Below are 24,349 nucleotides of genomic sequence, written 5' to 3'. Positions count from 1 at the left end.
TAGAGAAGGGGTTTCACCATGTTAGCCAGGATGGTCTCGATCTCCTGACCTTGTGATCCGCTCTCCTTGGCCTCCTAAAGTGCTGGGATTACAGGTGTGAGCCCCGGTGACCGACCATGCCCAGGCAATTTGAAATCTTTTGTAGAGACAGGGTCTCCCTATGTTGCCCAGGCTGGCCTCAAACTCTTGGCCTCAAGCAATCCTGCTGCCCCTGCCTTCCAAAGTGCTGGGATAAAGGCGTAAGCCACCATGCTCCGCGCAAAGAATCCATTTTTCTACTTTACTTTTCTGGTTGGAAATAACTTTCCTTTTTTAGAAGCTGTAAAATTTAAGTATTTTAAAACTGCAATCTAGTATTTTTTCTAAATAACAGCTTTATTGAGATAATGCACATTGGAATGGCTTAAAAACCTATCAGGGTAATTCAATCTGTAGTTAGATGGGATGACAAAACTAACACACGCTCTTATTCCAGGCTGAACTCCTCCTAAGGCGAGAGCTTTGGAAAAACTTACTTGAGCCTTTCCAGTTATTCTCTATCCAGGAAATATCTTGAGTCTTGAACTTCCACGCCTTCCTCAAAATCCAGGGCTGGTTCCAGCAACAGCTGGCAAATGAGCTGTCACCATCACGGGAGAAGACTTAAGGTCACAGTCCTTTATCCTGCCCCCATGAAAGCCATCTGAGACATGGGGGAGTGGGTTTTCAAGAGTGTCAGGCTTTTGGGGGTCAGCCTGCATATTCTCATGTTTTATAGCCCACTTTATTTGTTACATAATAAAGGAGCCAGTTTGTGGCCGGGCGCGGTGGCTCACGCCTGTAATCCCAGCACTTTGGGAGGCCGAGGTGGGTGGATCACAAGGTCAGGAGATCGAGACCATCCTGGCTAACACGGTGAAACCCCATCTCTACTAAAAATACAAAAAATTAGCCGGGCGTGGTGGCAGGCGCCTGTAGTCCCAGCTACTCGGGAGGCTGAGGCAGAATGGCGTGAACCCTGGAGAAGGAGGTTGCAGTGAGCCGAGATCGTGCCACTGCACTCCAGCCTGAGCGATAGAGCGAGACTCCATCTCAAAAAAACATTAAAAAAAAAAAAAAAAAAAGGAGCCAGTTTGTAGGAAATGGGCCAGCTTTGCCCTGGTACCCAGCAGGTATGCAACAACTGTGAGAGTGCCAGCTCAGAACACCCAGCCCCAGCACACAGGGACCAGGCCTGGCTCTCACACCCCAGTGGGTGCTCAGGTGATCTGGTGTGAACTGGCAGCAGCCGCCCTATCCCTGAAGAAAGGGGGCTGCTGAGATAACTGCAGGGAAAGGGGGCACAACATCTGTGGAAAAGGCCTTCGTCGTTTTCAGACGTGTTTCATGAAATCTGCAGGGCTCGGGGGAGCCCAAGCCGTGCTCTCAACAGGACAGCAACGGGGCGGGCAGATGTGGGGACTTCCTCCACAACCAGCAAGTACTCCAGGGTTCTTTCTTTTCTTTTCGAGACGGAGTCTCGCTCTGTCACCCAGGCTGGAGGCAGTGGCACAATCTCGGCTCACTGCAAGCTCCGCCTCCGGGGTTAACGCCATTCTCCTGCCTCAGCCTCCCGAGTAGCTGGGACAACAGGCGCCCGCCACCACGCCCGGCTAATTCTTTTGTATTTTTAGTAGAGACGGGGTTTCACCGTGTTAGCCAGGATGGTCTCGATCTCCTGACCTCGTGATCCGCCTGCCCCAGCCTCCCAAAGTGCTGAGATTACAGGAGTGAGCCACCGTGCCCAGATCTTTTCTTTCTCTATTCTAAGAACCCTCTGGCATTCTGTGGGGTGCCCGTGAGAAGGTGCCGGGCATGATGCATCTGTGTGTGAAACAAGAGGCCAGAGCACACCCTCTGCTTGCTCAGAAGGAGCAAGATGTGGACACAATGAGCCACGAGGAACAAGTGAACGACGCTCAAAGCCGTGTCACATAAAAACACAGTGATCCACACGAGGATGCAGCCAAGGCGGCCCCAGCGCTGCCTGGGGAAGATGTGTCCCACAGGCCCCGGCCACACCACCCTGTCGTCCACTCCTGGGACACACTGGTCACCACCTGGCGAGGGCCTGAGAAATGCACACGACACGCCAGCCACGCTCGGGACTCCAGGAGGTGTGGATGGTGTGGACAGCCATAAAGTGAGGTCCTTTCAGTTTCTGTGACAGCCAACAATGATGTTCCTTTTTTTTTTTTTTGGAGATGGAGTCTCGCTTTGCCGCCACAGGCTGGAGTGCAGTTGCGTGATCTTGGCTCACTGCTACCTCTGCCTCCTGGGTTCAAGTGATTCTCATGCCTCAGCCTCGCAAGTAGCATGCCTTACAGACATGCGCCACCAAGCCCGGCTAATTTTTGTATTTTTGGTAGAGACAGGGTTTTACCATGTTGGCCAGGCTGGTCTCGAACACCTGATCTCAAGTGATCCACCCGCCTCAGCCTCCCAGAGTGCTGAGATTACAGGCGTGAGCCACTGTGCCCGGCCCCAGTGATGTTTAACTTAACTTCTGAAGCTGCCAATACATCTACATGATTCAAAGGTACATACAGACAGACCCATACCTTCAAGAGGTCCTGGGAAGGTGGCCACTTCCACCCCTGCTCTGGACTGCCCGAGCCCTAACCCCATCTCCTACCCGTAAGCATTTGTGTTGGTTGTTTTGGTGTTTGTCCATTGGCTGATGGTGTGAGTGTGGGTGTGTGCAAGGGTACAGTCTCATCTTGCCTGCATTTTCACAGAGGCACATCCCACACACCCAGCTCCATACCTGGCTTTTGCAGCTCATGGGCGGTCTCTCCTAGCAGCAATGGCGCCCAGATGCCAGGTCACGAGGGGCTGGGCTCTGTCCAGTATGCGTCACTGCAAACCTCACTGTGATGCGAACATGGGACTCGCACCCCTCTCCTGGCCCCTCCCCCACCGAGCACCACATCCCGATGCTCCTGCCCAGCACGAGTGACCCCGTGGCCCCCACTGTCCCCTCCTGGCTGGGTCGGCCTGACTCTGGTCCCTCCTATTACTGGTGCCCTGCGCATGAGCACCCTCTCGTTTTATCAGATTCTGCAGGCTCCTGACTGATGCCGTCACCAGGAACAATTCCAGCACCAGCCTGTCCCACTCATCCTGCTGTGGGATGACTCAAAAGTTGGAAAATTCTTTTTATTTTTGAGACAGGGTCTCGCTCTGTTGCCAAGGCTGGAGCACAGTGGTGTGATCATAGTTAACTGCAGCCTCGACCTCCCGGGCTCAAGCTATGCTCTTGCCTCAGCCTCCCAAGTAGCTGGGACAACAGGCGCATGCCACCACACCTGGCTAATGTTTTTGATTTTTAGTAGAGAGGGGGTCTTACTATGTTGCCTAGGCTGGTCTCAACCTCTCAGGCTCACGTGATCCTCTGCCTTGGCCCCCACAATGCTGGGATCACAGGTGGGAGCCACCACACCCGGCCTGATGCTGGGATCACAGGTGGGAGCCACCGCACCCGGCCTGGTTCTGGGATCACAGGTGGGAGCCACTGCACCCGGCCTGGAAAATTCTTTATGGTGCCTTTGACCCATTCCTCCTAACGTCCCCCCAGCCTTTCCACTGCACCATGGGCCACAGTTGTGTTTGAAGGTGGCTATGACACATCCGCCAGTCTCTTCAAAGCAAAGCATCCCCAGGCCTCTCACCCCTCCAAGACTTCACAGTACCACCTGCTATAGGGTAAAGTGTCACCTACGTATGTGCACTCCTCATGTCAGAGTCTAACAAACAGATCGAATAAAATGCTTCTAAATCAAGGAGGAAACCACGCCATCTGTCTTACTGGTCTTAAGAGGTTACTAAGCTTTTTAGCAAATTTCTCATCAATGATGGAAGGCAAGAGTATGTAACCCACAACAAGCTACAGAAGTACCTATCAGCCGGGCGCGATGGCGCACACCTGGAGCCCCTGCACTGCAGGAGGGTGAGGTGGCACTTGAGCCCAGGAGTTCAAAACCAGCCTGGGCAACATGGCGAGACCTTATCTCTACAAAAATTAAAAAAAAAAAAGCCAGGCCTGGTGGTGCATGCCTTTAGTCCCAGCAATTCGAGAGGCTGAAGCAGGAGGATCACTTGAGCCTGGGATTTCAAGGCTGCAGTGTGCCATGATCAGGCCACTGCACTTCAGCCTAGGTGATAGGGCAAGACCCTGTCTCTTTAAAAAAAAAAAAAAAAAAAAAAAAGCTACATCAGACATTGAAAGACTGAACGGCACATCCTGCGTTTGTTTTTGGGATAAAGTGTGGCAGCCTTGGGCAGGTGCATGTGGACACCTCGCCGTGGACAAGGCTGAACCCTGTGCTCCAAGATGGAAGGGACAGGGCCAGCCCCATGATGGCAGAGATCCTGCCGACTCCCAGGGCTTACGGAGGCACCACTGCAGCCAATATGCCAGAAGATAGCCTCTGGGCACTGGCCACAGGGTGGCTTTTGTTTTGAGACAGGGTCTGGCTCGGTCACCCAGGATGGAGTGCTGTAGTGCAATCTCAACTCACTGCAACCTCTGCCTCTGGGTTCAAGCGATTCTCCCACCTCAGCCCCCTGAGTAGCTGGGATTACAGGTACCCACCACCACACCCGGCTTTTTTTTTTTCTTTCAGGAGAGAAAGGGTTTTGCCACGTTGCCCATGCTGGCCTCAAACTCCTGAGCTCGGCCAGGCGCGGTGGCTCACGCCTGTAATCCCAGCACTTTGGGAGGCCGAGGCAGGTGAATCATGAGGTCAGGGGTTAGAGACCAGACTGACCAACATGATGAAACCCTGTCTCTACTGAAAATACAAAAATTAGCTGGACGTGGTGGTGGGGCCTGTAATCCAAGCTACTCAAGAGGCTGAGGCAGGAGAATTGCTTGAACCCGGGAGGCGGAGGTTGCAGTGAGCCGAGATCGTGCCACTGCACTCCAGCCTCGGCGACAGAGCGAGACTCCGTCTCAAAAAAAAAAAAAAATACTCCTGAGCTCAAGCTATCTTCCTCCACTGGCCTCCCAAAGTGTTGGGATTACAGGTGTAAGTCACCATGCCTGGCTCTTTCTTTCTTTTATTTATTTATTTATTTTTTTGAGGCAGAGTTTCACTCTTGTTGCCCAGGCTGGAGTGCAATGGCATGATCTCAGCTCACTGCAACCTACACCTCCCAGGTTCAAGCAATTCTCCTGCCTCAGCCTCTTGAGTAGCTCGGCTTACAGGCACATGCCACCATGTCCAACTAATTTTTGTATTTTTAGTAGAGATGGGGTTTCACCGTGTTGGACAGGCTGGTCTCAAACTCCTGACCTCAGGTGATCCACCTACCTCGGCTTCCTAAAGTGCTGGGATTACAGGTGTGAACCAATGCACCGAGCTAATTTTTTTTTTTTTTTTGAGACAGGGTCTTATCCTGTCGCAAGGCTGGAATGCAGTGGCACGATCTCGGCTCACTGCAACCTCCACCTCCCAGGTTTAAGCGATTCTCCCGCCTCCGCCTGAGTAACTGGGACTACAGGCGTGCACCACCACGGCCAGCTAATATTTGTATTTTTTGGTAGAGATGGGGTTTCGCCATGTTGGTCAGGCTGGTCTCAAATTCCTGGCCTCAAGTGATCCGCCTGCCTTGGCCTCCCAAAGTGCTGGGATTACAGGCGTGAGCCACAACACCCAGGCTCTTTCTTCTTTTAAACTTTAATTATGTATTCATGTACTTTTTGTTTCCCCCAGATTTACGAAGGTATAACTGACATTTCAATGTCACAGGCATTCGTAGCGCATACCATGATGTTTCTATATATGCCTACACTTGCGTGCTTTATTTCTTCACAGCAGGCTGAGATGTGTAAGCTCAGAAGCAAAACTTTTATACATCCAATTTTTTAAGAAGTAACCCAAACAAGGAAATCTGTAGCCGTTTAGTGCCTGCCTGCTTTGTGTACCTGGTGAAGCCTCACCGACACTGTTACCTCTTGATAAATCGCAGCCCTGCAGTGGGAAGGCCTCAGCCACTGCTGCCTGCCGGTCAGCATCAGCTGACACGAGGTCCCTCTCCCCAGGGACTGCAGGCCCGCCTTCCCTCCCGGACGAGGTCACGCAATCCCGCAGGCCATCATCAGTTCTTCTCTGGGGGCCACCTTTATCCTGGGGTGGGGCTGGAACTGGCTGTGTGTACCTCTTCCCAACTCCACATTCTGGGACGTTCTATTGGGGTTTCAGGGCAGCCAGGGTAGGGGCACAGACACCACAGAAAGGGGCAAGTCCACCCGACACACAGCCCCCAGCGCAGCGCTGCCCAGGACCGCCAAGAAGGGCGGCAAGCCCCCAGCCACAGATGTGCGTTTCCTGGCCTGCAGGTGTCTGAAGAAACGCGAGGCCACATCCAGCGCAGCCACTGCTGGCCTCCAGCTGAGGAAGCTCTGAGAGTGGCTCGCAGGCCCCACGCTCCCCGGCCAGACCCAATAACAGAGTCTCTGTCCCCAACCCCAGCGTGGCCGGCTGAATCCTTCCTGTCGCAGGCCCCACGCTCCCTGGCTGGACCCAATAACCGAGTCTGTGCCCCCAACCCCAGCGTGGCCGGCTGAATCCTTTTCTGTCTCACGAACACACACATAAGGCAAGCGGGGCTCCCGACACAGCCTGAATTTCCAGCTCCCAGAACACAGTCTCTCCTCCCACGCACTGTGCTGTGATTTAAGGGACTCACTGAAGGCAGGCACTGCATGCTCCTAAGGGTGCAGCGTCTTAACTCTGCTGCGTGTGGCTCTTATGCTCGAGCCCAGCATGCAGCCGTGTTCCTTACCCCCCTCATAGTAGTGCTGCGTGGACTCCTCGAAGGACCGGTCGTAGCTCTGCTCCGTGTAGGATGACTGCTGGTAGGCGTAATCGCCATGGCCTGTGCGAAATGGAGATGGCGACAGTCAGTGGAGGCTGCGCACCGCGCAGGTCCCGGAGGAGGCGACTGAGACCCAGGCTGGGGAGATGCTGTCGGGCCAGGGAGGCAACAAAAGCCGGCAGGACCCGTGTCCCCCCAGACCATGCCCCAACATCCTGAGCCTCAGCCTCCTCACTGAAACGCAGACATCAATGCCTCCTTCTCGGGGCGACTGTGAAGCTACCTGGGGATTTATGCAGAGGATCAGCGCTCTCAGTGCCTGCCACACAGCCATGCTAGTGACCCGACTGCCTTCTCCTCCCCACTGCTAGCTCCTGGGAGGATGCAGGCAGGGGGGTCCAACCCTTACCGAGGCCTTCACTGCATGTGACCATCACGTGGCACGGGTGGCTTGCCCTGCTGCCACCTGCCCACCTGCCTGTGCACCTGCCCCTTGCTGGCTGAGGCCAGCTCCCTGCCTGGATGCCACCCAGGGATCAACCCAGCCTTTAAGACCACTGTATTTTATTGTTATTTTTACTTTAGAGACAAGGTCTTGCTCTGTCATCAAAGATGGAGTGCGGTGGCGCGATCATGGTTCAATGCAGCTTCAGCCTCCTGGGCTGAAGCGATCCTCCTGCCTCAGCCTCCCAAAGTGCCGGAATGACAGGTGTGAACCGCTGTTCTCAGCCAAGACCACTTTCAGTATCCCCTCCACAAGCCCTGGGACTATGCAAAGACTGAAAGGTGACTGAAAGGTGACGATGGTAAAATACTCTGCAGAGATGAGAAGGGGCAGGAGGAGGCGCTGCAGGTGGAGCCGTCACCTTCAGGGCATTCTCTGTGAAGCTGGAAGGCGCCTTCTTGAACATTTCCACCTATCTACAGCTGGGGGCTGCAATTATCCGCCTCCAACTCCCATAGCCTTTCAGGCAGTAGAGGCAAGACCGCGTGGAGGCGAGTGCAGCGGTGTGCGCCACAGCTTCTCTCCGCAGAGGCCAGGCACCACTGCCAGCCCAGCTCACCCCGTCCCCTACCTTGCTCCTGCAGGGCGTCTGGCCGCTCTGCCTGTAGCCCAGGCCTGAGCTGGAATGACCGAGGACACACTGCAGTGGCCACACCCTCCTCGCCCTCCTCGTCCCTGCAGCTGCTCTGCGTTCCCGGCAGGGTCAGGCCGCCGCCAGTGCTCACCATCGGGGTAGTACTGCTGGCCCATGGGCTCCGCGGCACCCTGGCTGTGGCTGTACTGCTCGCCATAGTACTCCTCCTGGCCCAGGTACTGCTGGGAAGAGCCTGCGGGGAAACCACATTCAGCGCCAGCGCCGGCCGCGCCCTCCTCCCTTGGAGGACCTCCTCGCTCGCTGGGGAAGCCAAGGCCCTGCTGAATGGCCTCACCCACCCGAGCAAAACACCCCACGCTGTCACCGTATCCAGCTTATGTTTTGTATTTTTAGTACAGAGTTTCACCATGTTGGCCAGGCTGGTCTTGAGCGCCTGGCTCAGGTGATCCGCCTACCTCGGCCTCCCAAAGTGCTGGGACTACAGGCATGAGCCTGGCCTGTGACACTCTTAATGACAACTGCCGCCCCTGCCCCCAACACTGACTCCTTGGGGACAGACCCTCCACGGGCCACACCCTGGCCCTCAACCCCAGCATCCACACTCAATATAACACCAAGGCACCAAGCCTCACTCCCCCAGGCTCCTCACAGAGGAGCGCACACAGCCCGGCACTTCACGACCCGCGGCCGTCAGCTGTGCCTGAGACCTGGCCCGGTCGGACGTTACCTTGCTGGGAGGGCCGGTAGGGTGCCATGGGCCGCTGCCCCATCATGCTGCTCCCCTGGCTGCCCTGGCCCATCATGGCGATGGACGACTGGCCCTGGTAGTGCTGGCTGCCGCCCTGTGCCGAGCTGTAGTGCGACGTGGCCGCCTGCTGCTGCATCATGGACACTGAATGACAGGACAGAGGCCCCACATCACCCCGGGAAGCCTCCCGCCCTCCCTCCCACACCCAACTACCTCCTGCGCCCGGGCGGGTTCCTCGTTATTTTCCTGTGCTCCCCACGAGAACGTCGTCCTCCGCTGCAAGGCACACCTCCCCTACGTGGCCCGCACTGACGCCCTGCATGCTCAGACCCGCTGCTTGCACCGACTATTTAAAAATGTGCCGACGTGCAGAAAACAACAGGGAGAGCCCCCGGGCAGGAAGATCCAGCGGCTTCCACAGCCAACAACCACCCTTCCACCTCTCCTCGGACACACAGCTCCCGTGACAATCCCAATTCCACTGTGGCTCGAGTCCTGTTCTCCCTGGTCCCTTGAGCTGGCCTCAGGGGTCACACTGTCCCCTCCTTAGCAGCTTTGCAACCTCACAGCCCTTCACACTGGCCTGTCGTACACGTCCCCTGCTCAGAAGCCCCTAGTGGAGCCCCGTTCAACAGAAATGACACAAGCCACACTTTTTAAAGTTTCGAATAACCACAGTGAAAAGTAAAAACAAACAGGTGAAATCCATTTGAATCATGCATTTTATTTCAGTCAGTATGTCCACAATAAATGCTTAACGTTCAGTTATTGTGAGAAAACCCTAAGGAGGTCCTCAGCACCCTTTTTTGACACTAAGCCTCTGAAGTCCGTGTGTCTCCAACACTCAAGAAACTCAACCGGGACCGACGCCCACAAAACGCGACCGGGGCCGATGCTCATGGAACGCGATGGGGACCCGCTGCTTCTCAAGTGCCCAACACCACACGTGGCCACCATGGCGGACGGCCCCGCTCTCGGGCTCCCGCTGCCCTGCAGAAAGGCTGTGGCCTCTGGCCCAGCGCTTCTGGCCCCTTGTCTTCTCCACTGACATGCCTCTGGCCAGGCTGTTCCCTCCCCAGGGAACAACTCTACCCCACCTCTGAGAGCCCAGTGCTGTCTGTCCAGACCCAGGGCCAGTGGCCCCCACTCCCTGGGGCATTCCCTGAGACTCCATGGGAAACACCCCAGCCCCTCGCAAAGCTGGGGCACAGGAGGAGTTGATTGTGCACCCACTGGCGCCCATCCCTTCGGAAGCTCTCAGAGGCGGCAGCCAGCCCCGATTCATGGGCCCCTCCCCTCCAGCACCCAGCAGGAGGGCAGCTCCCCGGGGACCGCATGTCCAACGTGCATGTGTCAAGGGTCTTGGAGGCAGCCCCAGGCCCCCCGGCATTGCAGAGACAGAGTAGGTACCTGGGTTGGACTGCATGTTGATGTTGGTCCGAGACACGTAGTTGCCGATGGTGCCTTGCCCCTGCATGGGGACGCCCTGCGAGGCAGGCCCCGCGTGGCTGTAGCCGGGCCCAGAGATGCTCATGGAGGTGGTGGGCAGCGTGTTAGGCGCCGTCTGCTGCATGGACACGTGGCTCGGCCCTGGCATGGGGAGCAGGGAGTGGTGTCAGGTGCTGGGGAGCCAGGTCACCACTTCTGAAGGTGAAAACGCCCCAATTTCCCTTCAAGTGATTTTGGGAAGAGTTGCTATCAACAGCACTATTAATGATTAAGTGACTAATAAAGAAATAAGTGGCCGGGAGCAGTGGCTCATGCCTGTAATCTCAGCACTTTGGGAGGCCAAGGTGGGTGGATCACCTGAGGTCAAGAGTTTGAAACTAGCCTGGACAACATGGTGAAACCCCGTCTCTACTAAAAATACAAAAAAATTAGCCAGGTGTGGTGGCACGTGCCTATAATCCCAGCTACTTGGAAGGCTGAGGCAGGAGAACTGCTTTAACCCGGGAGGCGGAGGTTGCAGTGGGCCAAGATCATGCCCATTGCGCTCCAGCCTGGCCGACTAGAGCGAGACTGTCTCAAAAAAAAAAAAAAGAAAGAAAAGCAAGCAGCATACATGCTAGCAAAGCACAGGATGAATCGTTTATCTGTTGTTATTTTGTTATGATTTTCTGAGACAGGGTCTGGCTCTGCCACCCAGGCTGCAGGGCAGTGGCATCAACAAGGCTCACTTCAGCCTCACCCTCCCAAGCTCAAGTGACCCTCTCTCCTCAGTCTCCCAAGTATTTAACAGTTTGGACTACAAGTGTGCACCATCACACCCGGCTAATATTTTTATTTTTTGTAAAGATGGGGCTTTGCCATATTGCCCAGGCTGGTCTCAAACTCCTGGCCTCAAGTAGTCTGGTGGTTTAGGCCTCACAAAGGGTTGGGATTAGAGGTCTGAGCCACCACGCCCAGCCTGTTATATTACTGTTAATAGTCTCCAAACGTTATCCATGCTTCTCAATCCAAAGACAGGACCATTCCATTCCTATTACACAATCCACCTGGAACCCTGCAACTTGCATTTGAAATGGATGGAACGTGACAGTGTCAGAGAGAGTGCGCAATCTGGAGCAGGGGTTCATCCCAGCTGCACGGCAAGCTCGCTGCGGCCCTGAGACTGGGCGACGGCAGCCGACCTGTGGCTACCCCAGGAGGAGTGGGTCCCCATGCCCAGCCCTGTGAGGGGTGGGGTGCCCCACCATGGCAGCCGGCTGCCCAAGGGCTGCCTCGGTGCCCTCATGGCCAGGAACGCCCTTCCCCCGCCGCACTCACCGTTGCCAATCTGGCCCTGCAGGAGGGAGGAGGGTGGCAGGCCCGTGCTGATGGCGTCACTCAGGCTGCCCTGAGAGTGCAGGCCCTGGCTGGAGCCGCTCTGAGTCAGGGCTCCGGGGCCCAGGTTCATGTTCTGCGTGGGCGGCTGCAGACAACAGGAAGTTTTCAGGGAAAAACAGTTAATTTACGGAGAGCGACCTCCACAAGCCAGGCCAGGGATGAGAGGGCACCCGAGATTTGCCGCCACACATCATGGCCACCTGGTCGATGTTCATAATCGGCAGCCATCGTCACAGCCAGGTGACCGCAGAGCACCAGGCCCAGATGGAGATGGCAGAGTGAGCATCTGGGTGAGCGTTCACAACTCTACTGAGTATTGAGTTCATCCACAGGTGCCTGGGTGTGAAAAACTGGACCTCCTTCTCCTGGGACAGCAGGGAACCCCTTCCCCGGCCCACCAGGCTGAACGCACCCCGTCCCCCTCAGGCGCAGGTGACCGGCGCCTCTGTGCTCCCCGACCACGAGCCCTCCGTGCCAAGAGCTTTGGCACAGGCGGGATCCCTCTCCTGTTTCCCGTGCTCCTGCTGCATGTGCCCCTTCCCCCTCACTCCCCCCACCCCACGACCACCTTGGATCACACCACACAGAAGGGAGTGAGTGTGAAGTGGCCCTCAGCACTCTCCCAGATCAAGGTCAAACAGCAGCTCTGGAGGTCTGCCTACACCTGGCCAAGAAAAGGAAATTTCCACCAGGATCTGCGGGTGTCTGCGGGGTGAAGAACTGCAATTTGACAGGTCAATGGAGGTGGGTTTAACATTTTTACTCGCAAAACACATCCTGGCATTTATGTCATCACTTGCCGAGGACTAAGGGTCACTAGGAGATACGTCATTCCCGGCGACACGTCTGTCCCGGAACCCCGTCAGCAGGACAGAGGCTGCAGCAGCACGACCTCATCTTCACTGTGACAATTTAATCTTGGAAAAACGCGTTTTAAAAAATCAAAGAAAATAAAATATTTGAACTAACACTGGGAGAATTTACTGTGCTGGGCATGTTTTCTTTTAAGTTCCGTTTTCACCCACAGCAGCGCGTGTGCACGGTTCACAGCGGCTCAAAGCACCTGGAGAGGCTCCAGGGAGACGCAGGGCCCCCACCCCACCTCTCCCCACCTCTCCCCACCCCACCCCTCCCCACCTCTCCCCACCCCACCCCTCCCCACCTCTCCCCACCCCACCCCTCCCCACCTCTCCCCACCCCACCCCTCCCCACCTCTCCCCACTCCACCCCTCCCCACCTCTCCCCACCTCTCCCCACCTCTCCCCACCCCACCCCTCCCCACCTCTCCCCACCCCACCTCTCCCCACCCCACCCCTCCCCACCCCTCCCCACCCCACCTCTCCCCACCTCTCCCCACCCCACCTCTCCCCACCTCTCCCCACCCCACCCCTCCCCACCTCTCCCCACCACTCCCCACCCCCAACCCGAGAGCTGCGGCTGCTCCTAGAGTGGCTTCTCTGGGGCTTCCCTCCCTTCAATACATAACGAGGCTGAGCCACAGTTCTGGCCACCTCAGACGCTGTCATTACCCCCGGTCTGTCAGGAAGGGTTGGTCACCACCGCCCACACTCCCATTTCTGGTGGCTCTAGTGGTATTTTTGGTTTCTCTGAGTCATCTTTGCTACCTGAGGTGACGTGCCCACAATTCCGATCTTAGGTAGTGTCGGAGTCCTTGCTGGGTAAAGGAGGCCAACCCCCCGCGGGTACTCACGGCAGGAAGCAGGGACTGCATGTTCTGGTTGGAGTCTGCGATCGTGGCCAGGTATACCAGGTTCCGGTGCAGGATCTGCTGGTACCTGCAGGAGAGGGGGCACGCATGAGGCAGGAGGACGGGACCACGGAGTCCCCACATGGATCCAAGGCAGAAGTAAAGTGTGAACAAGACAGCCTGACATCCAGCCAAACCCCATGAGGACATGGACCCCAGATGACACCCAGCTGGACACAGGCAGCTGGCAGGGTGCTGGGGTCTAGGCAGGGACGGCAGGGCAGCCTCTACCCCAAACCCTGAGCAGGCTCCCAACCTATGACAAAAACTCTGGAAAGACTCTAAGGTAACAGCTAAGCGGAAACTGGCACTGGTCTGTTCAGAGGATGGAGATGCGGGGAGGCCATGAGGAGGCAGGGGCCTGAAGGTGACAGAGGGACAGAGCCCTCGTCCAGCTGAGCCAGGCAGTGGGCGGACTCCATAGAGCCAGCGACCCTGAGAAAGCCCAGGAAAGAAATGGGGAAGCACAGTTCTGCCAGGGAAGGCCCCTCGTACACGTCGCACCAGTGGGGACCCAGTCTCCTCACCCCACCAACACCCAGGGGTGTCTGAGGCCATTCACCCACTTCCCACCTCCAGGTCAGTCTGACGGCCACTTGGACAGCCGCTTGGAGGGTGGCAGACTGGCCACGCACCCCTCCTATGCATCGGGCCCTAGGTTCACAGGGTCACAGGAGGTCCCACCTGGAGCAAGTGCTGTCTCCTGGTGCGCCGGCTGTTGGCCGCAGAGCTGCCCAGAGACGCTGGCCCAGGCCTCCCCACACTGCTCCTGCCTCCCACCTTCCGCCTCCCTCAGAACTACCCCAGTTCTGGCAGCAACGCTTAGCAGCTGTGCTGGGGACTCTCGGGACATATCTGGCCTCTGTGCTGGGGGACTCCTGGGACATATCTGGCCTCCGTGCTGGGGGACTCCTGGGACATATCTGGCCTCCGTGCTGATGGACTCTCGGGACATATCTGGCCTCCATGCTGGGGACTCTCGGGACATATCTGGCCTCCGTGCAAGGGACTCTCAGGACATATCTGGCCTCCGTGCAAGGGACTCTCGGGACATATCTGGCCTCCGTGCTGGGGACTCTCGGGACTTATCTGATCTCTGTGCTGGGGGACTCTTGGGACAGATCTGGCCTCCATGCTTAGACTCTGCACGACACCCTCCAAGTGTTCCTGTGTGTGGCGGGCACTCACTGCGTGCACTCGGCCGTCTTGCCCTTGCTCTGGTACTCCAGGATGCACTGGATCAGGTGGTGGTTCTCGTCCAGCATCTGCGGAGAGAGCGTGAGCGGGCGCTGCCGACGCGGGGCCATCGCTGACCCTCGGGATGAACTGCCATCGCTACACATCTAGTTTTCACATAGGTTGAGTGTCCCTTACGTGAAACGTGTCAGATTTCAGATTTTTCCAGATTTGGGGATATCTGTATTAGACCTGCCGGTTTGGCATCCCTAATCCGAAAACCCGAAATCCAAAATGCTCCAAGGAGCGTTTCCTTTGAGCTTCATGTTGGTGCTCAAAAAGCTCTGGATTTTGGAGCACTTCACATTTCCAGAAGGGGGATGCTACGCGCCTGTTCTGTATACGAAACTGCTACTACGTGCATTGCCTCAGCCACCACAGACCGAACACTCACACATCCCTGTGCTAAGGACTTCATCCGTAAGCGGCAGGGCCATCTCAGCCCACAAATGAAAACACAGAGGCCCCGTGCCCCCAGCAGCCCCCACCCCGAAGGACCCTCCAGCTTCCAGGGCCCTTGACAGTGGAGCATCTGTGCAGCAAGGGTCAGCCAAGCTGACGGCAAGGATGTCAGGACCCTGTGGGCACCCCACAAGAGGCCCTGGCGCCCCTAGCTGGAGGGGATAGCCTCAAATTGCAACCACACAGGGTGGGGCACAGGTAGCTGCCACCGCCCCCCTCCCCCGGCCAAGGATTAGCAGGGGTCCAGGGCACTCCCAGGTGGGGGCATCCAGACTTCCTGCAGGGGCTGCACCAACCGGGGTGAGGGAGGGAAGGAAAGGGTCTGGGGGGGGCAGGGATGGCACCACGGGTAGAAGAAACCACACACACACAGGTCGGCGTGGGGGCAGAAAAGATGGGTGAGACTGCGGAACCGGGCATGACCTAGACCTGGGGCTGGCGACCGGCAGCCCTCACTGGCCACACCTGAGCAGCAGGGGGCTGGGCCCATAGATTCCCCAGGTTTCCTTCCCAAAGCGCCTCCTGAACGTGCACATGTGGCCCCAGGAGGGCTCTGGAGCACTCCCCAAATCAAGCGGCCCAAGGCCTTGTGTCCACACACCTGCACGTACTCAGGACGTGCTGAGTCTGGTGGTTGGTAGAAGTGGGGAGGGGTGGGTGGCAGCAGAGGAACAGGGGGCTGGGGCCAGGCGGCATCCTGCAGACACCACACAGGATGCCCACAGGCCATGGGGAGCAGGCACAGGAGAGCCGGCTCTTCCAAGGTGTCCACCTGGGGGCAGCACTGGGTGGCCTGTGGAGACCCAAAAGGAGGCGGAGGAGGAGAGAGGGTCATGGCAGGGGACTGAGAAGAGGGGACACCCGCCCTGTGACCAGCCGCCTCTGTCTGCAGGGAGGCACAGAACTGAGCCCACCACACCTGAGGCTTTTCATAAAAAGGCGTTTGCTCAGAGGCTAGCACCCAAGGAAAAAGCAGTGCCTTTTGGCTCCACTACAGCGTGCTGGGTCACTCAGCCCTAGGAAGCCGCTCCCGACAGGAGCTCTACAGGCCCTGGAGCAGGGGAGCCCTAGGGCAAGGGGAGGAGGAGCCCACCTGCCTGCCTGGGGCCCTGGGGCCACCCTGCTGTGCCTCCACCCTGCAACGTGGCCCCTTTAACTGTGATTTGACCTTGGGGCCCAAACTCATCCACAGGCAGAGGGAATCCAGGGTGGAGAGAGCCAAGCCAGGCCACCTCACAGGGCAGAGCCCGGACCCACAGCCCCAGCTGAGTGACTGCCCTCAACTCAGCTTCCTCCTCTGCCCGTCTCCACGACTTCAGGGTTGGTTTCTCCTGCTGTTTTTTCTTTAAGTTATACCTTCCCCCTTTCCACTCTACCACTTTTCTCCCTGCTGGGGACAAGGTGCCCTGCACTCAGCTGAGCCCAATGGGGCCAAGGAGCCGTCCTGAGATGGGGGGAGGCCGCCAGGGGACACTGTGGGCCAGGCTTACCTGTGGGCAGGTGAGGGAGAGAACACCTGCCAGGTGCCGGCATTCCAGACGGCTCTGCCTTCAGATGAACTGCAGGAAGGGGACAACTATGGGCTTTCTTCCTTTCCTTCTAAAGGGCTTCCCCTCCTTGACTCCTAACCCCCAGGCAGAGACTGTCTCCAGGGTCACAAACTAGACACGGCGGGCATTTCAGCATCACTCCCAGCACGGGGCCGGGATGGGCCGGGGGGCGCAAGCTGCTGACTTCATTAAGCAGAGCCCCGCGGGTATGCACCGGCCAGGGCAGTGCCGCGAGGTTTATGCACGCGTGACGAAACACAGTACTGGCGTGGGTGTTTAAAAAACTGGATACAGAGAACTTTCTCACGTATGTTAGACACATACCCATTTCAAAAAGGGCAGGACAGGCAGAACGAAAGGTGGCAGACTGGACACCCCAAACCCCAGGCCCCGGCCGGTGACTAAGGATGGAACAGGTGCGGCCTTCTAAGGACAGAATGGGGAGGGTACAAGATGGCAGCGGCGGGAGTTTGGAAGCTGAAAAGCACATGGATGAGTAACAACCAAATCAGTGCCCCCAGGGCACCTGGCCTGAGCCACACTGCTGGCGAAGCCCCACAAGGCTCAGGAATTTTAAAATTCCGGCACCTTTCGGGGTCGCCCAGGATCTGCTGGCAGGAGATGGGGTTGGAGGAGGGGGCATCTCCAGGAAAGTGACCAGCCTAGAGGAAAGATGCTCGGGCACTGAAGGGAACAAGCACCTCAGAGTGAACCACAGACCACACGCCTGCCTGAGCATAGCAGGCAGTGCCCCAGCCTCCAATCCCCAGACGCCACAGCGGTGCGGCCCCCGCCTGCCATTTGAAAGACAAAGGCCAAAACCAGCCAGAGAGGCCAAAATCCAAAGATGAAGGTTATGCAAGACGGAAACTTTTTCTATTTGCTTTTCTTCTGAGACAGGGTCTCGCTCTGTCACCCAGGCTGGAGTGCGTGATCTTGGCTTACTGCAACCTCCACCTCCCAGGCTCAAGTGATCCTCCTACCTCAACCTCCCGAGTAACTGAGACTACAGGCATGTGCCACCATGCCTGGCCAAATGTTTTTTTTTTTTTTTGGTAGAAACAAGGTCTCCCTGTGTTGCCCAGGCTGGTCTCGAACTCCCAGGTTCAAGTGATCCGCCCGCCTCTGCCTCCCCAAGTGCTTATTACAGGCATGAGCCATTGCACCTGGCCCGAAACTTTTTTAAAAAATCCAACAAAACCTATTATTAATATCCTCACGAAGTCAGCCGGTGCAGTGATGCACGTTACTGGAGCCCCAGAAAAGAAGATGATGCCGGTTAGAAACCACAGAGGGGCAGGAGAGCTCTGGAGGTGAAAACCTGTTAGCCAAAACACAACTCAACAGAGGGGCAGGAGAGCTCTGGAGGTGAAAACCTGTTAGTCAAAACACAACTCAACAGAGGCGCAGGAGAGCTCTGGAGGTGAAAACCTGTTAGCCAAAACACAACTCAACAGAGGCGCAGGAGAGCTCTGGAGGTGAAAACCTGTTATAGCCAAAACACAACTCAACAGAGGCGCAGGAGAGCTCTGGAGGTGAAAACCTGTTAGCCAAAACACAACTCAACAGAGGGGCAGGAGAGCTCTGGAGGTGAAAACCTGTTATAGCCAAAACACAACTCAACAGAGGCGCAGGAGAGCTCTGGAGGTGAAAACCTGTTATAGCCAAAACACAACTCAACAGAGGCGCAGGAGAGCTCTGGAGGTGAAAACCTGTTAGCCAAAACACAACTCAACAGAGGGGCAGGAGAGCTCTGGAGGTGAAAACCTGTTATAGCCAAAACACAACTCAACAGAGGCGCAGGAGAGCTCTGGAGGTGAAACCTGTTATAGCCAAAACACAACTCAACAGAGGGGCAGAAGACTCTGGAGGTGAAAACCTGTTATAGCCAAAACACAACTCAACAGAGGCGCAGGAGAGCTCTGGAGGTGAAAACCTGTTATAGCCAAAACACAACTCAACAGAGGCGCAGGAGAGCTCTGGAGGTGAAAACCTGTTATAGCCAAAACACAACTCAACAGAGGCGCAGGATATGAAGTTGAGAAGGAGTCCTGGAAAGCAGGACGGATCGACTGAGGAGAAAACAGAAAGATCGCGAAGAGAGGGAGTGGGCCAGCGCGGCCCTCCAGGAGCCCCCGAGACAGGAGCAGCGAGGAAATCACCCCCAAATCCTTCAATCATTTTCTCAGAGCTGAAGGACGCATTTCCCCATTGGAAGGGCCCCCAGGTGACCAGTTTGCCAAAAAAGACCAGGGACAAAGAAAGATCCTAAACATGACAGGAGAGAAAAACCAGGTTCCACATGAAGGACAGTGAATTCTGACAGCACGGAGCCTCCTACATGGGCCCACAGGGAGCGACGACCTCACGGAGACTTCCGGAGGAGCTGTGCCCCATACCAAGGGACACCCCCTGAGGTGTGATGACTCAGTCCCAACGGAGACCTCTGGGGGCCGATGGCCTGGCCTGAGGGAGGCTCTGGAGGAGAGATGAACTCACCACGGAGGTTTCTGGAACGGCTATGGTCTGATCCTGAGGGAGACTTCTGCGCAGAAATTCTAGTCAGCTGAAACCCCAACCAGGCGTGAAGGGAGAATGGACGCACTTTCAGACCCGCAAGTTAGGAAAACATACCTTGTACCCAAACCAAGGGCACTCGATGACTGGCCGGCATTCTTCAAAAACTGTCAGAGTCATCAAAGACAAGGAAGATGGACAAGTGGTTCTCAACCAGGAGAGACTCAACAGACATGGTTCCGGGGTCCTTCCAGTAATCCTTAATGATGTCCTACAAAGGCCATTACCGGGACAATTGGGAAGTCACAGTGAGTTGGAGCAGACGGCCGTGCTGCTGCCACGTCAGCTCCCCCGTTTCAATCTTTGTACAGCGTCACGTCCTTGTTGGCAGCAAAGTCACGCTCAAGCATTTGGGAGTAAAGGGGCACCAAGTCTACAACTCATTCTCAAATTGTCAGGGCAAAAATAACGTGTCCACAGGACAGAAGAGGGGAGGGGACAGCAAATGAGGTGGCGTTAACATGCAAGCAGTCAAGTGAAGGGAGTGTGGGAATTCTATTTAAAGGGGAACATCCCAAACACCCATCCTCAGGAGGCCATAAAATGATGTGCCTCCCTCCCCAAACCAAGGGAGCAAATCCCAGGAGAAGATCCAAGACCCCACCCAAGAGAAGCCAAAGGAATTCGGCCAATGGTGGGAGGCCCATGGAGAGCAGCCCCAGACTGAAACCCGGAAGAATACCTGAGCGAAGAAGGAGATACACTAGTGACAAGTGATCAAAAAGAAAAACAATCAATAACTCCAAGGAAAACAAAAGCCAGGCAGGAAAAGCAGTCACACGGTCCTGCGTGGTTCAGCAGTGAGCAAGGTGTTTATCATCACCACGTCAACAGCAGAGGCAGATCCAACCCCCAAGAAAGCCACTCTGACGGGTATGAGTAGGGAGCGCAGGTGTGCAGCGGGGAGGGCAGACCTTACCTGGTGACCCGTTCTCCCTGGTCACCAGGTAAGGTCAGCAGCCCTAAACCTGTTCAAAGTGTCCACTTGGTTTGGCCTTGAGAAGGGCAAGACGGCGCCTCTGGGAGGCGGGAGGCATTACTCCTGCAGTTACTCACACCCTGATAGGGTCTGGCTGTGTCCCCACCCAAATCTCATCTTGAATTGTAGTTCCCATAAGCCCCACGTGTCGTGGGAGGAACCCGGTGGGAAGCAATTGGATGGATGGGAGCCGTTTCCCCCATGCAGTTCTCGTGGTGGTGAGTGAGTTCTCACGAGATCTGTTGGTTTTACAAGCGCCTGGCATTTCCCCTGCTTGCGCTTCTCCTTCCTGCCGCCTTGTGAAGAAGGTGCCTTGCTTCCCCTTCTGCCATGATTGTTAAGTTTCCCGAGGCCTCCCCAGCCCTGCGGAACTGGAAGTTAATCAAGCCTCTTTCCTTTATAAATTACCCGGTCTCAGATATTTCTTCATAGCAGTGTGAGAACAACTAACGCACAAGCCCATGGTGCTTCCTGACTCCTGATGTGCACGCGTGGCTTTGGTGAGTATAAAATCCAAAGCAAAAGACCCTGACAGGAGGGAAATGCACTGACAGGCAGCTGTGACCCTCGCTCTGGAGCTTGTCGATTCGTAGTTTCTTATGTGTCTGTGTTTATGAAAATCTCTAAGACAAGCATTTACTCACGGTATCATCTGCAAAGTCACCTTAAAGAGGCCTGAAGTGAGTCTGGGGTTGCCAGGGCTGGTGATGGGCCCACCTGAGTCTCCTCTACCTGGTGTGTATCTCTAACACTAAGCTGAACAAAGAAGCCATTCACGCGGCCTGGAGTGTTCTAGATCTTCTGTATTTACTGCTGTCTTCTGCAGACACTGTTTCCCAGATTCCTGATGTGCACTTGTGTGTTTTTCTGCAACGTGAGATACATTTCTCCCCACCCTTTCCAGAGAGGCTGAGTTTCTACAGGTTCAGGGGTAAACCTGCGCCAGAGACGTCACCGGGAAAGCACTGAAGCTGGTGGCCTGAGGCCTCCTGAGGTGAGGGCGCTGGGGACAAAGATGAGGTGGCAACTCCATCTGGAGGAGCCAGAGGCTGGCATCGGGGGCCGCAGCAAGGAGGGGCGGTGAGATCCCATCTCCGAGCGTGCTTCATCGATGTGTCCATCCTAGGCCTGGGTGAGTGGAGGCGACAGTGAGGAGGTGCGACCCGCTCTGCTCATGGTGGAGTGGGCGTGGGTGGCCAGTCGGGTGAAGACCGATGTGGGCATGCATCTGCTCAATGCCATGAGGCAGCGGAGCCCCAGGAGGCTCCTGGGGTTGACGTCCAGCTGGGCTGGAGGCTGCGCAGGAGCACATGGGGAAGGTGGGGGAAGGGCGGCCCAATGGAGGAAACAAGCATGTGCGAAGGCCACGGGGCATGCCCAGGAATGGAGGGAACGGGGGGGAGGCCAGCTCCGGGGAGTGGGAAAAGAGGGGAACGGGGGAGGCCAGCTCCGGGGAGCGGGAAAGACGGGAACGGGGGAGGCCAGCTCCGGGGAGCGGGAAAAGAGGGGAACGGGGGAGGCCAGCTCTGGGGAGCGGGAAAAGGGGAGCGGGAAAAGAGGGGAATGGGGGCTGCTGGGGGACAGGAGTCCTGTGCCCATTGTGGGGGTGACTTCTTCAACCAAAGCCTGTGCTCACTGCAGAGGCTGGCTGGACCAAGATCCCAACACGGCCGGGTGCATCCATTACCCAATGTGCAACAAATCTCCCGGAGCCGCGTGGTTGAAACATGATTTCTTAGTTCTCATGATTGTGGGCTGGCTCAGAGGATCTTCTGCTGGGTTTGGCTGGGCTCACCGCTGGGGCAGCTGGGATACCTGGGCCTCCCACTCCCTCTCTGCATGGTCACCCCTGTGGTCTCAGGCTCTGAGAGGCGGCCCCAATGTGTCTCTGTTGATCGGGCTGGCTGATGCCCAGGGCCAAGCCCAGCACCCACAAGGAGACAAACCCAAGGGGCATGGAAGCTGCGGCCATGGCAATGGACCATGCGGGTCAGCAGAGAAACTGGATTTGGCAGGCGGTACTGACGGGGGACACGGGGCTTGGCTTGGAGGGCCCAGGGCATAGCCAGGCACCAAGGATGGGGTCTGGGGCTGCTGAAGCCCCACCGTGGGGTCCTGACTGGGTAGGCGAGGGAGTGAGGATGAGAACTGGGGACGGAGAACAACTGGGGTCCCAGAGCCCACAGAGAGTAGGGGAAGGGCTGGGGCTGCCAGGCAAAAACCTGGGTGAGGGGCTCCCAGCAGAACAGTCTCTCCCCAGTGACAACCTGTGTGGGGCCCTGGAAGCCGGACAGAGGAGGCCTGGGGCTCTGAGGCTCACTGCCAGGGCTGGCTCAGCCCACACTGGGCAGGAAGACCTCCAGTGTCCTCGTGGTTGTCCTTTCTAATTACAAAGACTTTGGCAACCTTTTTAATTTTGTAGGAGGAAGCCCTGGCTCCTCCTACCCAGAGGCCAGCTCTGCTCCTTCTGGAAGCGTCTCGCATGGAGCCTGTGCACTCCCCTCCCGACTCTGCACACACCTGATAATGTTTCGCTCCCGCTGCTCCACACAGTTCCCTTTCCTCTCAAATATCTTGGAGACTGTCCTCTGTTAGCACATAGAGACCCCACCTGTCCCTTGAGCCCAGGACGACAAGGCTGCATGAGCTGTGATCACGTTACTGCACCTCAGCCTGGGCGAAGGAGCAAGACTGTCTCCAAAAACAAAAACAAAAATTCCACCTCAATGTTTCTTATGCTCCGGAGAATTCCACAACATGGACACAACGTAGCACTCCGTCTGCTTGGACAGACATTGAAATTGTTCCCTGTCTTCTGCCACTACATGCAGGGCTGCCACGCACTCCCCACACACGGCGTGGACACAGACACGGGATCAACTCCTAGGAGTCATCACGGTGTGAGGGGGACAAGCCTGGCTAACCGGAGAGCTGGTCGAGCATCAGCAGGTGGCTAAGCCAGCGATGGCACCTGTGCTAGCGCCTGCCACTCCTGTTCTCGGGGCAGACATCGCTTACCCATCAGCAGTCCTTCCCTCTGAGCCCAGCCTGAGCTGCTCCGTCCCCGCCCCTGAGATCAGCAAGCCGACACTACAGACTCCACTGATGGAAGCCAGTGGGACCCCTCTGAACATTCACCCAACTGTGGAATACGTGAAGTCGGTGCGTAGGTTTCAGAAGAGCCTCTCAATTTACACATGTGCAGTCTCCTTGGGAGGAGCTGGCTGCTGCCTCACGGCTCCACCGCTGTGTGCTTGACGTGCGTGTGCAATTTCAAAGACTCTAAGAACACGTGAAGACACGCTTAACACAGACACAACAGCAGCCGCACTTGCATGCGCCTTGGCAATCACTTTTAGTCTCATGGCGCTCTGGGCTTTCACAGCACAGCACAACACAACAAAATCACTTTGCTCCTGACAGTTTCCAAGCTGGAGACATGCTTATTGTACTAGCGACACACGATGTTTGTGTGCATCTCATCCATGTGCTGACACTGCCTTTTCTTTCTGACACGACTCTGGACTTGCGATGGTTTCCTGCAGTTTGGAATGGAGTCCTCACCTCCCCTTCCGAATACCACAGATAAATTCCGGCCGTTCCTTGCTGGTTGAGTGCCTGATCAAAGGCTAAAGCTGACCAACCACAAGGCTGCTGGGCATTGCCTTACCCATACACACAGGCTATGAGGGAGGCCACAGCCCTGTCCTCTTCCTAAAGACAAGGAAACTGGGGCACAGAAAGGCAAAGCACACATCACCATCAGCAGGATAACAATGTGAGCCCAGGAGGCCCGGCCTGCCCCACCCTGCCCTCTTGCAGCTCCGCAGCCCCCATCCCCATCCTGGTAACACCGAGAACCTGCCTGCATCCCACACCTATTTCCAATTTGAGGAGGACATAAACAGACCATTTCCGTCCCCATTGTGCACAGCAACTGTGGTGGCCGATTAGAATCAGACCAGCATCACAGGAGCCCCCTTCCTACCATCGTCCATGGCACCTTCTCCCAACCCTTTGGACTCCTCTTGTGATCACACGGAGGGAGGCGGTGGAGGTGCCTGCCCGGACCAGGCGGGAAGACCTGCACTCTCTCTTCCCAGGCCCCATAGGTCTTAGGGGCCATCAGCGCCAGCCCGCTAACTGCTCGGCACCCAGGGCCTGTTTATTCCTGCATCCAGTGGGGGCGGGCGTGACACTGCCACTACCTGCAGCCCGGAGATTCCAGGGAATCTGTCTTCTGACTCCAAGCACACAAAGGCA

At 56.6% G+C, this 24,349-nt stretch overlaps 1 protein-coding gene across 7 annotated transcripts in view; it reads right to left on the bottom strand.

Annotated features, from left to right (window-relative positions):
• The window catches only part of SS18L1 (SS18L1 subunit of BAF chromatin remodeling complex), a 40,023-nt gene that overhangs the window by 10,428 nt on the left and 5,246 nt on the right, over window positions 1-24,349 (bottom strand). For 4 of the 7 annotated variants that reach the window (XR_010125114.1, XR_010125115.1, XR_010125116.1 and 1 more), the window contains exons 2-8: window positions 14,471-14,547; window positions 13,226-13,310; window positions 11,455-11,599; window positions 10,099-10,278; window positions 8,668-8,832; window positions 8,071-8,172; window positions 6,808-6,900 (exon numbers count right to left, since the gene is read on the bottom strand). Coding sequence is in view for 4 of the 7 variants with exons in the window: in XM_054468095.2 (XP_054324070.1) it covers window positions 6,808-6,900; window positions 8,071-8,172; window positions 8,668-8,832; window positions 10,099-10,278; window positions 11,455-11,599; window positions 13,226-13,310; window positions 14,471-14,547 (847 nt within the window). In the remaining 3 variants the exon portion in view is untranslated. Of the gene's footprint in view, window positions 1-6,807; window positions 6,901-8,070; window positions 8,173-8,667; window positions 8,833-10,098; window positions 10,279-11,454; window positions 12,432-13,225; window positions 13,311-14,470; window positions 14,548-19,164; window positions 19,319-24,349 lie in introns of those variants that run through there. The other 3 variants (XM_054468096.2, XM_063659017.1, XM_054468097.2) reach the window with 3 other exon arrangements.

Source organism: Pongo pygmaeus, chromosome 21 (genome assembly GCF_028885625.2).
Source record: "Pongo pygmaeus isolate AG05252 chromosome 21, NHGRI_mPonPyg2-v2.0_pri, whole genome shotgun sequence".
Lineage (NCBI taxonomy): Eukaryota > Metazoa > Chordata > Mammalia > Primates > Hominidae > Pongo > Pongo pygmaeus.
The sequence above is the reverse complement of the archived record's forward strand: the minus strand, read 5'-3'. Positions and strand labels throughout refer to the sequence as shown.